Source organism: Rhipicephalus microplus, chromosome 5 (assembly GCF_043290135.1).
Source record: "Rhipicephalus microplus isolate Deutch F79 chromosome 5, USDA_Rmic, whole genome shotgun sequence".
In the NCBI taxonomy this organism is placed as follows: Eukaryota; Metazoa; Arthropoda; class Arachnida; order Ixodida; family Ixodidae; genus Rhipicephalus; species Rhipicephalus microplus.
In genome coordinates, this window is record NC_134704.1 from 54,527,318 (window position 1) to 54,542,222 (window position 14,905).

The 14,905-nt window shown below is 49.4% G+C and overlaps 1 protein-coding gene across 1 annotated transcript; it reads left to right on the top strand.

Annotated features, from left to right (window-relative positions):
- The first annotated feature begins 2,837 nt into the window (after positions 1–2,837).
- Positions 2,838–5,801, top strand: LOC119173862 (TNF receptor-associated factor 1). The gene is made up of 2 exons (XM_037424644.2): positions 2,838–3,271; positions 4,689–5,801. The coding sequence occupies exons 1-2, from the start codon at positions 2,943–2,945 to the stop codon at positions 5,716–5,718; spliced, it is 1,359 nt and encodes a 452-aa protein (XP_037280541.2). The 5' UTR covers positions 2,838–2,942; the 3' UTR covers positions 5,719–5,801.
- Positions 5,802–14,905: the final 9,104 nt, after the last annotated feature.

Sequence of the window (14,905 nt, forward strand, 5' to 3'; positions counted from 1 at the left end):
AGTCCGACACCTCCAGATTCAACTCCCTTGCAAGTAGCAACAAGATGGACTTTCGCAGGGATTTCAGATTCATGGCTGCCTCCAGTACCGCTGTCTCTGTTCCACAAAGATTCCTGTCCTGCAACTAATTAACCTTGACGGCAACGACAGCTCTAGGTTCCTGCCTTGCCTCAAGTTTTCCGTTAACTTAGTCTACAAATAAAGCTTCAAGAAGCTCTTATACGGAATCCTGCCCTGCCACTGTTAACCTTGACGCCACTGACAGAAAGAGCTTAACCAAGCTATCACACAATTTCTGCCTGACGCAAGTTACCTGTTAACCCAATGACTAAGACAGCCCCTCTCTACCAGCTTTTACTTAACACATAGAGTAAATGCCTGGTAAAATTTAACAGCCGGCACTCACCCAGTTCGCAGTCATGTCTCCGGCGTCGTGCCTCTCAGAAGTGCCGTTAGATTCCCTCTGGAAGTCGATGAGCTCGTGTCATCCTTCTCCTGTCGTCCCGTTGTTGGACTTCGGGCTCACTCCGTCCAGTGGTCGCTTTCGGGGTTATCAGCATCCCGCCGCTGCCATCCAGTTGTTGGAACTCCGGGTCCTGCCGGTCTCGTTTTCGGTAGCTGGCCCCGTCGCAGGATCCATCGTCCGACAATTCAGCGAGAAGAAGCGCCCGAACGAACAACAGAGATTTATTTTCATGTGGAGAAGTGATCAACTGATCCAAAGAGAGAAGAGTGAGTGTGATACAAAACGTCTTCGGCATTTTATAGCGCCACGTTTTTGACACTGGGCGCCTTGTCCGCATCGTCAGCCAATACGGTGTCCCCGGCACCTCGGCCACGAGGGAGGGAGAAACACCTCTCACAACACATGGAGTGGCACAACCTAACACGATGTCCATATATGGTCACGGCGCCCTAAAATGTTGCCAAACATGGTCACGAACGCACAGCAGATTCCGGAGTTCTCCCGGCGAGAGGAAGAGCCTGAATGGGGAGGTGGGGGTGGACGACACTGTAGGTCAAGAACCGGTTCTCCCCCAAACTCTTCTTGCTTGGTTCCCTAGGGCCGGTCGTAACAAAGCCCACAGAGGTGAAACGGGGGCTTAGGCAGGGGTGTCCTCTGTCACCCTTGCTTTTCATGATGTACCTACAAGGATTAGAGGCCGAATTAGAAAGAAGTGGGCTTGGCTTCAACCTCTCTTTCGTCAAACAAGGAAAACTCATTGATCAGGCACTACCAGCATTAATGTACACAGATGATATAGTGCTAATGGATGACAACAAGAAGGATTTGCAGAGATTGATGGACATCTGCGGTAATGAGGGAGATAGGTTAGATTTTAGATTCAGTAAAGAAAAATCAGCAGTCATGATTTTTAATGATAACGAAGGTAGTGAGCTTAGAATACAGGAGGTCACGCTAGAGATAACAGATAAACACAAATATCTGGGCATATGGATAAGCAAGGAGACCGAGTACCTAAGGGAACACGAAATATACGTGATGACTAAAGATAACAGGAATGCAGCAGTGATGAAAAATAGGGCACTGTGGAATTACAATACGTATGAGGCTGTGAGAGGAATATGGAAAGGGGTCATGTTTCCTGGGCTGACGTTCGGCAAGGCGGTCTTGTGCATGAGATCAGAAGTTCAAGCAAGATTATGTAATGCCCTCAGGCCTTTAAGGATGCAATAAATGAAATGAAATGAATTAGAAATTAAGCAACGTGGAATAGGTAGGCTGGCTTTAGGAGCTCACGGGAATACACCAAATCAGGGAGTACAAGGTGATATGGATGGACAACATTTGAGGGAAGAGAAGCTAGCAGCAAGATAAAATTTGAGAAGCGATTGAGAGAAATGGGGGAGGAGCGTTGGGCTAGGAAGGTTTCCAGCTACTTGTACATGAAGAATGTCGATACAAAATGGAGGAAGCAAACCAGGAAATTGACTGGTAAATACTTAGAAAACAGCAGGTGGCCAAACCAAAAAAGAACTATCGGTTAAGAAGAAAGTGAAGGAAACGGAGACTGACATGTGGAGAATTGGCATGATTAAGAAGTCCGCACTAGAGACTTATCAAACTTTTAAGCAGGAAATTGCCAAGGAAAGGATCTATATGATAATACTCGGGGTAGTTCTTTACTGTTTGAGGCCAGGACAGGAGTATTGCGAACCAAGACATATCGGGCCAAATACGAAGGGGTAGACACGTTATGCAGTGCATGCGGAGAGGGGGAGGAAACTGCCGAACACTTTATAATATTCTGTAAAGGGCTTCGCCCTATAGTTCAGGATGATGGCGAAGAGTATTTCAAAGCACTGGGGTTTAGGGACAGGGAGGGCAAAATAGACTTTAAGCGGGTAGAATTAACTAGAAGAAGGTTATCTGATTGGTGGCTAAAATCAAGGCACGAGTGAAAATTAAACCTTTCACTGCAAAGCACCAGTCCTCAACTTCACTATTTAAACAAAAAAAAGATAAATATAGTGGTTAGTTCACTTAGTATTACGGCTTGGTGGTGTTAGACGCCACCTCATCTAAAGGGTACAGCCACATCCATCCATCCATCCATCCATCCAGTCCCGCCCCTTCTCCCACCGAAGGGGAAATCCTCCGCACGTCTATGCCGATCATATACGGCTCTGATGTTGACGGGAGACGCCTACGCGGGGCCCTAGTCAATTTTTCTATTCGGCGAGGCAGCTTTCGCCTTAATAAAATTATTCACTTATACACTCTAGCTGCCATGCGCCAGAATTATCGATATTTTATCATCATCTTCTTTAGAATAAAAATTCCACTGATTGGCCTGCGTTGCGCGAGCCATCGTTATACTAAGGTGTAAAAGAAGAGGCAGAAGTTGGGGCGGCTGCGCAGGCGGTGACCAGTGACATTGGCGAGCGACAAACAGCAAAATTCTCGCAGGTATAGCGCCATGGATCGACCCGCAGCCACAGCTCCCGCTGTCAGTTCGGTGCCGGCGCTGCAGAAGCGCTACGTGATCGGCTTCGAGCAGGCGGGTCTGGCCGACTGGACCGAGATGGAGTTCGCCAGCCCGATTCCTCGCTTCACCTCGTGTCTCGTGTGCGGCGCCATCGCATCCGAGATGCTCTGGTCCCGGTGCTGGCACGTCTTCTGCCCGCTGTGCGCGGCCATGATGGGCAGCGACGAGGGCCTCGTGGCCTGTCCGCTGGATGGCGCCGTCACTCCGCTGGACGCCCTCCACAGGGACAAGATCGCCCTCGAAGTGCTGCTGGCATTTAGGTACATACATATACACGCAGCCATTTCAATGTACACCTTTGAGTAAATGCATGCGGACTACGGGAGAACGTTCCGGAATTGCCGTTTGCGCGATCCCTCTGCTGCCGAGAGCACTGTTCTGTCGGCGTATTCGCCGTGTAGCAGTGCTCTTAAGTAAACACCTCTGGGCATAAGTGGCAGCTTACTGCGCGTTGTCTTAATGTTCTTTTTTTTTTCCTCTCACGTGTGTACATTTCTTATAGAATAGCCGAGAAGACAAAGGTGAAAAGGAAGAGCCCGGCTTGCTGCCCTTCGAAGGGGGTAGAAGAAAGACGATTAAAAATAAAAATTCAAAGGAGATTTAGAGGTAGACACGCAAGCATTACCTTTATCTACCCTCAGTTATCTATATTTAGACAACATCGTAGCACATGGGACAACAGAGTACAGCTAAAATGCACAAGTCAGCCGAGGAAAATCGGTGAAGTGTCTCCAATGACAGCAGTTTTTCACTCCTGGGGGTATGTATGCATGATAACAGGATATCTCTGACTTCTTTGAAGTCGTGCCATAATGAATTGATTTAAAGAACATTGTTAAATAAATTAGACTAAGAAAAGAAAAGAAATTGACCAAAAAGAAGAGTCCTTTCACTCATTCTTGTGAGCCCTGACTTACCATGCATAAGACTATCTCTAAAGAGACAAGTGAGCTCTCTTATGTACTAGACTATTATACTCTTATTGGAGAGTTAATGAGACTCAAAACAAAGTTAACGTGTCTCATTAAAGGGAGTCATACTCGTGGCTAAACATAAAGTAACATATCCCCTGTTTCTTTTTTTATTTATGGTACATTCAATCCATGGGTCGTTTTCGAGCACCCTGGTGACGCGCGTCACAACCGGCTGATCAAAATAGAGCTTTCTGAATAATATCGACCGGCTCATTCGCAGCGACGCGCTCCAACTTGGAGCGCTCTGAGGCTCTTCCACTCTGACGTCGGAGCGTACGTGACCACTATGCGATCCCGTGACTCTCGCACCTCGTATGTTAGCAACAGAAGCTGCGGTGATACGTACCCTCTTACGGCGTCCCGTTTCTCTGACGCTTGGCTGTACTTTCGGCACGGAAACAAGTTCCTTGCCACGGATGAACAGTGGTATCCGCATCTTTGGAATCCAATTCTTAGAGCGGTGGCACCCAGCAAAATGTATACAATTAGAGTGCACCCGCAGCGCATCGCAACTTAATGGGTGTAACCAAATTTGGCGTGTACCCTTTCAATATTACACGGTGATTATTTTAGAACTTTATTTTTTTATTTTTCATTAGGCTGCAGTTATTTTACAAGCTTTATTATCTTAAAAAGGTTTACCCTATATATCAACGCATGCTTACGCTCTCGGTTGCAAAACCACTTTTGTCGCCGGTTCCAGGGTGTACTGTCCAAATCGGTCCCTCGGGTGCGACTACATCGGCCCCATGGACAAGCTGCGCGACCACACGCGCCTCTGCGGCTTCTACAACATCCAGTGCCAAATCTGCGGCATTTGGCTGAAACGCTTCCAGCTCAGGGACCACACGGCGCGGGGCTGCACGGCGACGGCACGCTCCGAACAAAATCCCGCACCGGTTCACCGACACGTGCACACGGTGGTGACGGGCGACCTGTACCCCGACATCGCGCGAACCCTGAACGTTGGGGACGCCGCGCCAACGCCTGCACCGAGCGCGCCCAGCCCGGCGCCCTCGCGTCTCTCCGTCATCTTCAACGGCAACAGCAAGGAGTACGACGTGCTGGGCATGATCACCGCCATGAAGGACATGTGCCGCGAGTACGAGGACTTCAAGAACGCCTTCAACGACGTACGAGAGTCCGTCGCCCTGCACGCCGAGCAGGCGCGCGCCGACATCGAAGACCTCGAGTCCCGCCTCCGGGAGCAGCACCGCCTGTGGCGCGAGGACGTGGTAGGCGACGTGCGCCACCTTAGGAGCGCCCTGGGAACTAAGACGTTTGACTGGAAGGTGACACCGTTTTCGAAGCTCAGGAAGACGGCCTTCAAGAAGAACGCGCTGCTCAAGAGCGAAGACTTCTACGTCGGTCACCACGGTTACCACGTGGCGCTCTCCGGAGCGTTCAACAAGAATCCGGCGGATGGGCGCGTTTACCTGAGCGTGTACATGCACCTCTTGCGAGGCATGTTCGACTCGGCGCTCAAGTGGCCCTACCGTACGGTGACCACGGTGAAACTGGTGAACCAGGAGGCGTGTGCGCCAGACAAGGAGGTGACCTTCGACCCCGGCTGCGCGTGCGAAGACGAGCAGGACTGCTTCCTGAGACCCAGGACCGAAAGGAACGTCGGGTACGGTTTCCCGCTGGCCGCTTTGGAGGAAATAGAAAATCCGGCGAACGGTTTTCTCAAGGACGACGCCTTCGTGGTCCAGTTCCTTGCCAACCTGGTGTAAAGTTGGCGGCGCAGCGAGTCGTTTTTATGCGTGCGAAATTCGTTCCTAGGCGCGTAATTAAATCGCTGTCAGTCGCAAGCAAACTGGCTCCGGAGTGTCGTCATTTCAATATGCATGATATTGATATCTAGCTCGTGACATCAAAGACGCACAACATGGCTCCAACATGGTGGCTTAAAGGACGTCGCAAAGCACAATAATCACGCGTCGATTAACTTGCTCAGTGTGATAATGATATCGCCGGAATGTTATTGGTCCTCTGTGAATGAATAGCAAAAGAACTAGCACGTGATGCACTGATAACGTGACATCGCCAAGTTTGCACCCCCGCCACGTCAGTGCTCCATCGTGGGTATGTGAGTGACGTCAGTGCAAGACATCTTTGAATTATACAAGGGCAAGTAGTCACGTAACGTACAGATAGTGCGCGTTGTAATAAAAGAGAGGGACGAAGGTGTTAGCAGTGCACTAAATAATTTTCCTGCTCTGCAGTGTCGTGTTGCAACTTGCCTCATACCATGAGCCGCCAGGTTTGCCACATTATGCGTGAAAAATTCAAGTGTATACGGACGGTGAATCATGCGTGAAAACTGAAGTTTGTACGAACGGTGGACGTGGGAAAAATGAGGTGTAGACGACAGGAGAGATCAACTTAATCCGAGTTTGGACTGCAACGACATAGACGAAATCACACGGCGTACTATACATGTGACAGTATACGATGTGTTTGGCAACATTCTTACTGCGAAGAAGGCAAAAAAAAAAAGAAAGACTGCATTTCGCCTCCCATTAAACCATGAAATATTAAAGAAAAATATAGCAGTGGATGCTGAGATGTGACGCTGTGTTTGTAATGGCATACATGTGGGCACGTTAGCGTAGACTGCGCAGTAGAAGGAATTTAGAAATAGTATTACGCAACACTATACTGAAACCGAACGGTACCCATCCACCACGTGATTATCACGTCATAGCGCAGTGCAAGCATATCTACAGCAGCGCAGTAACAAAAAGCACAATCGTCCGATATTAATTCCACTCCGAATCCACGTGATGGGCAAATTTTCCGAGAGGAAAAAGTGATAGGAACTGCTTCCCAGCGCGATTTACATGAATAACTGCATCATGCGATTCTCGCCTACTTTATTGTGCCTTCAATATACACCCCTCTTTATAGCTACACCAGAGGCGATAAAAAACACGTGGCTTACTGGGCACGGTCGCATTCCTCCGTATTATGAAATTTTATAACGGTATTGCTGAGGAGCCCTCCGGTACCACTCGAAGCTCACGATAAACTTAGCCATATCCGGAATGGTACCCCCAGAGCAAACTGCATGAACAAAGACCTCTCCAAATAGACCTTTTCACGGGATAAAAGAAACTCCTCAGTATTAGACTGCGGCACGGAAGTAAAAAGGCTGACGTCATTGTTCCGTCAGTGAGTTTTCGGGCTGTGGTAGAAACATTTTCCACTGCAGAGCCCGGGGGCCGAGCCTCCTTATGGCACGTGGGTGCTCCCTCCCTGAGGAGCCACTCTTACAAAGCAAAGCCCTTGGAGCGCAAGTCTTTTCATAGCGCACCGCACGAGATGATCCTGCGCCGATTGGGATAAAGGCCAACTTACCAAATATGGCTGTGCTAAGGAGTGTCTATATAGTGGGAAGGTCTGTGCGCGGAAGCTATAGGAGTAGCCAAATTGTTCTTCGGGGAGCGTTTTGCTTGAACATAACGAACGTTGGGCGACAGTAGAAACGAAATATTAGAGAATAACAAGTGTGAAAGAATTGAATGCTCAGTTTTACAGCCCTATTAAGCACAGTGCGCCAGATCAGAGAAGGGTCGACTCATATCGTGTGCTTCGGAAGACATACAATTAGCGGTTTTATTCGCACAAAATTGGCATAAGAAAGCGTATTAAAACAACCCACATAAAGACACTAAAACATAACGTAAAAGCATGTTAAAACGGTCATAATCGGGACCAATTGTATCCGTCACGAACGTTGAAAGTTTAGAAAGCCATAACGAGCAGGGATAAGAACACAACGTGAACACAATTAAAATGTTAAAAGTGAACCAGGTTAGGCGGAACAAAGCGTTCACACTAAGCTGCCAGAACGTGAAGAACGCGAACGGGCAATGTCCACAGACTGCGACGCGGAAGGAAGGTTTGTGGGCGGCGTCTTCAACAGCACTTGCCTGAAGTCGCTATCCCCGGCTCCATCTTGTCGCTGCGTCGACGTTCCTTCGTCGTCGTCGACGCTGCCAGCGGCGACGTCTAGGAGTTCTCGCGGACTCAATGGTCGCACAGACGACGTCCTGCGGCGGTCAGTTGAGTCGGCCCCGTCGACGAATTGCGGCGTCGACGTCACCGTGCGCTGCATCGGGTCGTGTCTCGTCTTCCACGCCAGGAACGCGCGGTAGTGATAGCGTGCCGCGAAGAACAACCAGGACACGTAGGCCACTGTGAAGAAGATTGTCAGCGCGTCCAGGGTCACGGCCTGGGCGACGTTACCGCGCTGCAGCTGCTTCGATGCGCCACGCACGCACAGCAAACAGAGAAGCGCGGCGACAGGAGTCAGAAGGGCGAACAGAAGTAGGTCTCCCAGCAACACCCTCTGCATGTGCGGCTCGCTGTGTACGACCCAACGGAAAAGCCGAGCGGTACTGCTAAACTCGGCTGCCGAATCGAACTGGCTGTGGCACGACTCGCAGTGAAATTCGGTGTCCTGGGCGTTCGCACAACGATCCAGACACGAAGCGTGCAGGAGGCCCGCGGCGCCTGGACACTTGCAAAGGGACACGAGCGGTTCCCGTCTGTTCCCTTCGTGACCGCAGATGCGGCAGGAGACGGGCATGCCACTCGAACTAGTCCCGGGGTCGAGGCAGCCCGTTAGAGTAGCGCTGGGTTGGCTGTTGCGTATCGCCAGCAGGTCCGCTTCCAGGTCGCCTGCCAACGCCCCTTCAAAGTCTTCCTGTCTTGCCGGGAAGCCTTCCGGTTGTACGGCTGTCATTTCGGCGCGTCTCTCGTTTTCGAACTCGACGCTAGAGTCGACAAAGACGAGGCAGCCCTTGGGCGTCCACGACGGCGAGGGATTGAGGTCCCGAGCGAACGCGTCGAGACGTGTACGGCAGGAGGACTCCAGAGATGAACTTGAAGACGACGATGAAGAACGACCGGGCTGGCCTTGCTCTTCGTTCAGTATGGGATCCTCGTCGGCGCCTTTGTCGCCGTGGCTCGGACGTTTAAACGTGCAGCTTCGCATTATTCGGGATGTGACCTCGCGAATGCGCCGCTGGGCTGTCAACGTCCCGAGTGGTTTGGGAATCGCGAGCGCTTGCGTTGGGGTACCACTCGAAAGCGTATCGTAGCGATCGCGAGGCATGACACGGTCAGCGCTTTTTTCTAGCGAAAACAAACTATGCTATAATTTTGTACGCAGGAAAGATTGTCAGCAAAGATTCGTGCTGTTTGCAATATATATACCCTAGCTTTTGTCATATGATACGAACGATCTGTCATATGACTACACAAACATACGCCCCCTAATATATGCACTTGCGGCTGTGCGTGGAAAGAACTGTCGACACCGATAAATAATGCTTTCTTATCTTCTTTCGCGCGTCCTTCTTAGCAGCGCACTGTTTTCCCAATGACTGAGTACTCTTACCATCTGCGCGCGTCCATTTGTTATCGATTATTCGCGTACCTCTTGCCTTGGTTTAAGTTGCCTCTACAGCTCAAAAGAACGCACGCACGCATATAAGCATGCGCCACACAGTGTTGCAGCTCCCCACCACACACAATGCGCTTGCGTAGGCAAGTGCGGGTGGGGTGGTTGGAAAATATAGGTGTGAGTGTCTTTGAGAGTATGTTCTTTTGCTGTGAATACAATTCTCACCAGCTTCAATGGCCCAGTTACACAAGTTCGAGCATTTCGTATACAAGACGCAACGCGTTGCATTAGAGCTGTGTACGTAGAAGGCTAAATACGTGTCACAATAGAAGTGTCCGTGCAAGTAACGTTGGTTGTTTAAAACTATCATGAAGAACGCCTTCTGCAAGTTCGATTGCGAAGGGCCCACTACGCCGCAATTCTTTCTCTTGCGACTATATGTACGCACCCCGCTGATGATTTTGCTGATTGTGTTGATTAAACGTGGTTTTAGAGCTTTGTAATGCATGGTTGGGCCTTTAAACCCCGTACTCGATTCGCAATCCACACATCTTGACGCCTGGCGCAATTATATGCTTCTGCCACGCAGCATTACATGCATCAAGGAAACTTCTCGCATACATGGCATTCGGGTAGGTTTTTTTTATTTTTTCGGGAGCAATTTTAAGTAATGGCGTGGATCTTTGTTAGAGCACCTAGTGGCCGTGATGGAAATTGAACCCATGGCAGGCAGTGGGTTGCAGGCCATGGCCTGCAAAAATTATGACCAACAGCGCGAAAAATACACGGCCACAGAAAAGAAACACTCGGGACAAGCACTGGCTTCCAACTAAAATTCTATTACGAAAAAAGCTCTTATCCAAGCAAACAGCTAAACTGTGATAAAGAACAAGATGAAAAAAAAAAACACAGGAAAATGCAATCATAGGAAAATACTAAGACCATCAGCAATCAATGTGGCCTGCTTCGCAAACCCCGGCACTCAATGAAAAAGAACTCTCGTCTGATAGCGCAACTGATGGTTTGCTTACGCACCCCCTCCTTTCCCGCACAATCTTAACAGCCTCACAGATTATGTGCGCTTGCCCATCCTTAATCTTATCACCAACTGTGGTCCCCTTAAACCGCTCAGCACCCCCAAATGTGTTCACGTGCAAGGCCAAGAAACAATCTTTACCATCACAAATGTTATTGGCATTGTTATGACCGGCATCAGTAGGCGCCATGCTGTCGCTGAGAAGCGTGGCCGGGCAGCGTTCCCACGCCTGGAACCCAGGTTTTCTTGGAACCAGCGTCGAGATCTGACGGGGGAGCGGCGCTCTTTTAACCCTCAAACAAGTAGCCGACTCGCCGAATGCTTATGCCCGCCAGGTATTGTCCCGGCTAGCCGGCGGATGAGACGTCACGTCGCCACGAAGCGGTAAGCCGTTCCAGAGGGGACAACAAAGACAGCGTATTCCTTTGTAGAAACGGCGACCGCCGCCACAAAGTGCCCTGCTAATTGAGCAGACAGATTAGCGGACCGTTTGATGTCTGCTGTCCGAAGCTTGGGACCCCTCGACCAGTGACACACACGACGAGCAAGAGCCCCTCTGGCGCCACCTTTAAGTGCAGTGATCTTGACTCGAAATTGGCTGTTCACGTGCGCCGTGCATGCTCGTACCCCTCACCTGTTGTGTGTGTATGTGATTGGTGTTCCACTGAAGAAGGAGGAGCCCGACAGGGCTTATAACGGCGCCGCAGAGTGCAGGACGTCGCTCTGAACCCAGTAAAGGTTCAACCACCACGTTCGTAGTATGTGATCGCTCTGAACCAACTAAAGGTTTATCCACCACGCTCGTGGTTTGTGAACTCTTAACCTCATGCTGTAAATATTTGTAAATAGTGCCATAAACCTTGTTTGTTTTTCGTATCCCCATCTTGTAAGCGGTCGTTTCCTCAACCCGAAGCTACACCACGCTGTCACAGCTCACCGGGATCGCAACAACTGGTGATCAGCGGTGGGATCACGACAACTGGTGGCAGCGGTGGGATACGACTCAGAACCCCGAGTTACAACAACTGGTGGCAGCGGTGGGATCCGAAGCGACTACAAGGAACAGCACCCCGAGCCACGACAACTGGTGGCAGCGGCGGGATTCGAAGCTACAAGGAACAACAACAGTCGGCCCAGGAGAAGCAGCTGGCTTGAGACATGGATCACGTATGGGTGAGTGCTTGGCTTTTCCTTTGAGTGAACCAGGTTCTAAAAGAGGGTTAAATTTTAGAACTGGTAGTTAACTTTGCCGAAAGACTCAGTTTCGCCGTTTCGGAAAGTTGTTTTTGGAAGTAGCGAGCACTCAGTACGATCATGGACTTACGGGAGCTGCAGAAGTCAGACTTGTTGCTGTTGTGTGAGGAATTGGGGATCGATACAAAGGGTTTGGCACGAAAACCCATAATCATTCAAGCGATTAATGATTTGGGGGCTGATGATGAGGAACTAAGTGAAGAATGGGACCTCATCATCGAAAGAAAACTAAGAGCAGCTCAGATGGAAGGAAAGAGTGAACACGAAAGAGAAGGCCTCAAGAGAAAGTTTTTCGAACAAGACTATGAGTTGCGTATGAAAATGGGACCCCAGCGAGGAGTACTTCTCGACAATGAGGCAGAGTTCGAGATGTCTAGGTACATGCAGCCATATGAGGTATCATGGGATATGGGCCTGTATCTTAGACTCTTTGAACGAAAGTGTAGTCAACTTAAGTGTGAGCGAGACACCTGGTCTCAGAGGCTACGCACGGTTCTGCCCTGCGAGGCAGCGGATGTTGTTGCGCGACTCAGTGAGCAGCACGCGAACAACTACGAAGTTGTTAAATCAGAGCTAATCAGAAGATTCGGAACTTCTGTTAGCAAAAAGAAAGAAAGACTCGCACAGGAGTCTGAAAGCGAGGCGAGTCGCAAAGAGCCGGAAGTTCAGGCGCGTCGGAAAGCGCTGGACGTTGAAGCGCGTCATGAAAGGCCAGAACCAGAAGTCGCGCTAGAAAAGGGCCCGCATATTCTCGAATGCATCAATGTAAATGATGTAGAGAACGAGGCCTTGGCCGGTCTCGAGGTAGAGACAGTATTAAAAGACGGTCCTTGCGGGGATGAGGTGTGTGCCAGCAGCCCTAATGGGCTCAGTAAGGAGCTGGAAACCATCCTCATGCCTCGAGAGGACGTCTCGAGATCGTCACATGCAGATAGGATTAGCACAGTGGCTAAACACAGCGAGAACGCGACGCTTCAGGAGTGCAGCGATGCCATCGGAGAGGGCCCAGTTAATGGTTTCATCAGCATTAACAAAGATAATTTGGCCCGGCAGTCCGTCGTGACACCGAGTACAAAATGTTTGAGCGGGGAAAATGTAGCACAAGCTCCAACGAGCTTCCCGACCCCTCGGTTCCCGACGCGACATGATGATGGCATCGAGAGAAAGGAGGCAAGAAAACATCGCCGAAAAAGAAAGAAGCAGAAGCGTTTGTCACTGCGTAAGCCTAGGACAGGTCCCACTCAGTCGCAAGAAAGACGAGAGGGTAGGCCGTTAATCCGTTCCAGGAAACTTCCATGGTGGCGTTCCGAGAGGTACAAGCGGCAAGCCAGGTGTAGAGGGGGGAAACGAGGTGCGTTACCCCAACGAAAAGCGCGGTTGCGTTCGACAACTTCGGGAAAGCGGCCTTGCCTGAAGGATCAAAGTCGAAAGCGCAGAGTGGCTAAAAACCGCGTCGGGGCGAGCACAAAGAGACAATGTCCCCGGTCTCAACCCTGTTTCTGGCGTCCCTTGCACATTCCTGAGTGGAGCCAGCCTAAGTGCAGAATGAGGCGTGACGGCAGGACACAGCCTGACGTTCGTGTGTTTTGTAGCCTCTGGCGTGCTGGAAAACAGCCGGGACCGCGACCCCATCGTGTGCGATTAAAAGCACCATGAGAAGAGGGTTCACGTTCAATATGAGTAACTTTTGCACAGGCGGATTAATTATGACTACTCAGTATTGCATTGGAGATGCAGATTTCAACTAGTTTAAATTTGGTAAGTTACGTGATGCGGTGTAAAGTTTGCAGAAAGAAAACCGCCGAACTAGAAGTGCTTTAATCACTAGTGCGAAAATTTGCGTAAGGTAAAAACAGAGAAAATGGGTCATTTTTCTAGTTTTTTCAAAGGTTTAGTGTGACATTGTATGCCTTCACTGCCGTGGGGATGTGGCGTGAATGAGCATTTGAGGAAGATGTTAGCATAAACCGAATCATTTCATAAATTGATTAAGTTTGGCGCGACACGGTAGAGTTTCCGTTGCGCGCATTGAGAATCTTATTGCACGGTTTTGGCATAAAACCTCTGCAATTGCTTTTCAGGTGTTTTTACCTATGGTTATTTTTGTGTTGTACACGGTGTGTTACAATGTAACGTAAGAAAGACAAAGTGTGAGGGATTAAGCGTTTGGTTAATAGCGCCGTGTATTTTGCAATGCTTAGAAATGAGAGTAATTGAACGCTCAGGAGAGCCCAGTGAGATTTACTCAGAGGCATTAGCAAGGGCAATTTGCTTCAACCAAACGAACCTTCTAGAAAGAAGTGTTTGTCTCTGTTTTGTTGGTTTTCTTTGAAGACAATTGATCAAGGATCATATGAGCGAAACGGGAAGCTTTTTCTAATTCTGAGCAAACTAAGAGTATTTTGGCCACAGTGTAGGCCAAAGATTCAGAAAAGCTAGATAGCTTTATGTCTCAGTGGAAGACAATTATGGGCGGCCGTAAACAAAGACGGACGTTCGGACAAAGGTAGCGCTCACTGAATCCGAGTTCCTGACTGATGCTCTCAGCGGGACAGAACCGATGAAAGTAGTCAGCGATGAAAAAGAGCCTGCTGTTTTATATCAGGACGACAATGGTATCAAGCAAAGCTGCGCTTTGCTTGCACCAGAATTTGGGCTCTCGTGGGATAACGTACTGCGCTTCAGGAAATGAATGCGCTTGCCTTGTGTAGGCCATTCATCAGTTGCAGGTTATCTCAGAGGTGCTAAATTTAAAGTAGGGACAGACCATTTTCCCCTTACTTGGCTGCAAACCGTGACATAAAAGAACAGTCGCCTTGTGAGGCAGAGCTTGATTCTTAAAGGGAAAAAAAAATATCATTTTGACATTAGGTAAAAAAAAAAAAGGGCAAACTGAATGGAAACGCTGACGCGCTCAGCCGCTCTTTCTAAGCCATTCTGAGGTGCTCTTTCTGTATCAAAATTGATATTTTAGTTTTTTTCGTGCATCTTATGTAAATTTGTAAGGTAGCACGTCCGGTTTTTCAGCTCAAGTGAGTCCTGAGAGTTTTGAGTGTGAGCTTTTGTTAAAGCTAGGAAATGAAAAATTGGTTTCCATCCCTCTTTTGGCTTGGTTTGATCGAAGGGGGCCGAGTGCTTGCTTGTACAGGTGGTCGAGTATCAGAGATGCTGTCGAAGATTCGGCAATCACCCGGACCATGCCACAAGCGAAGGCCAG

Excerpts from the sequence above, each read along its gene's own strand:
- LOC119173862 (XM_037424644.2), top strand. The coding sequence starts at position 2,943 with ATGGATCGACCCGCAGCCACAGCTCCCGCTGTCAGTTCGGTGCCGGCG. Across the intron at positions 3,272-4,688 it reads GAAGTGCTGCTGGCATTTAG|GGTGTACTGTCCAAATCGGT; the intron begins GTACATACATAT and ends CGCCGGTTCCAG.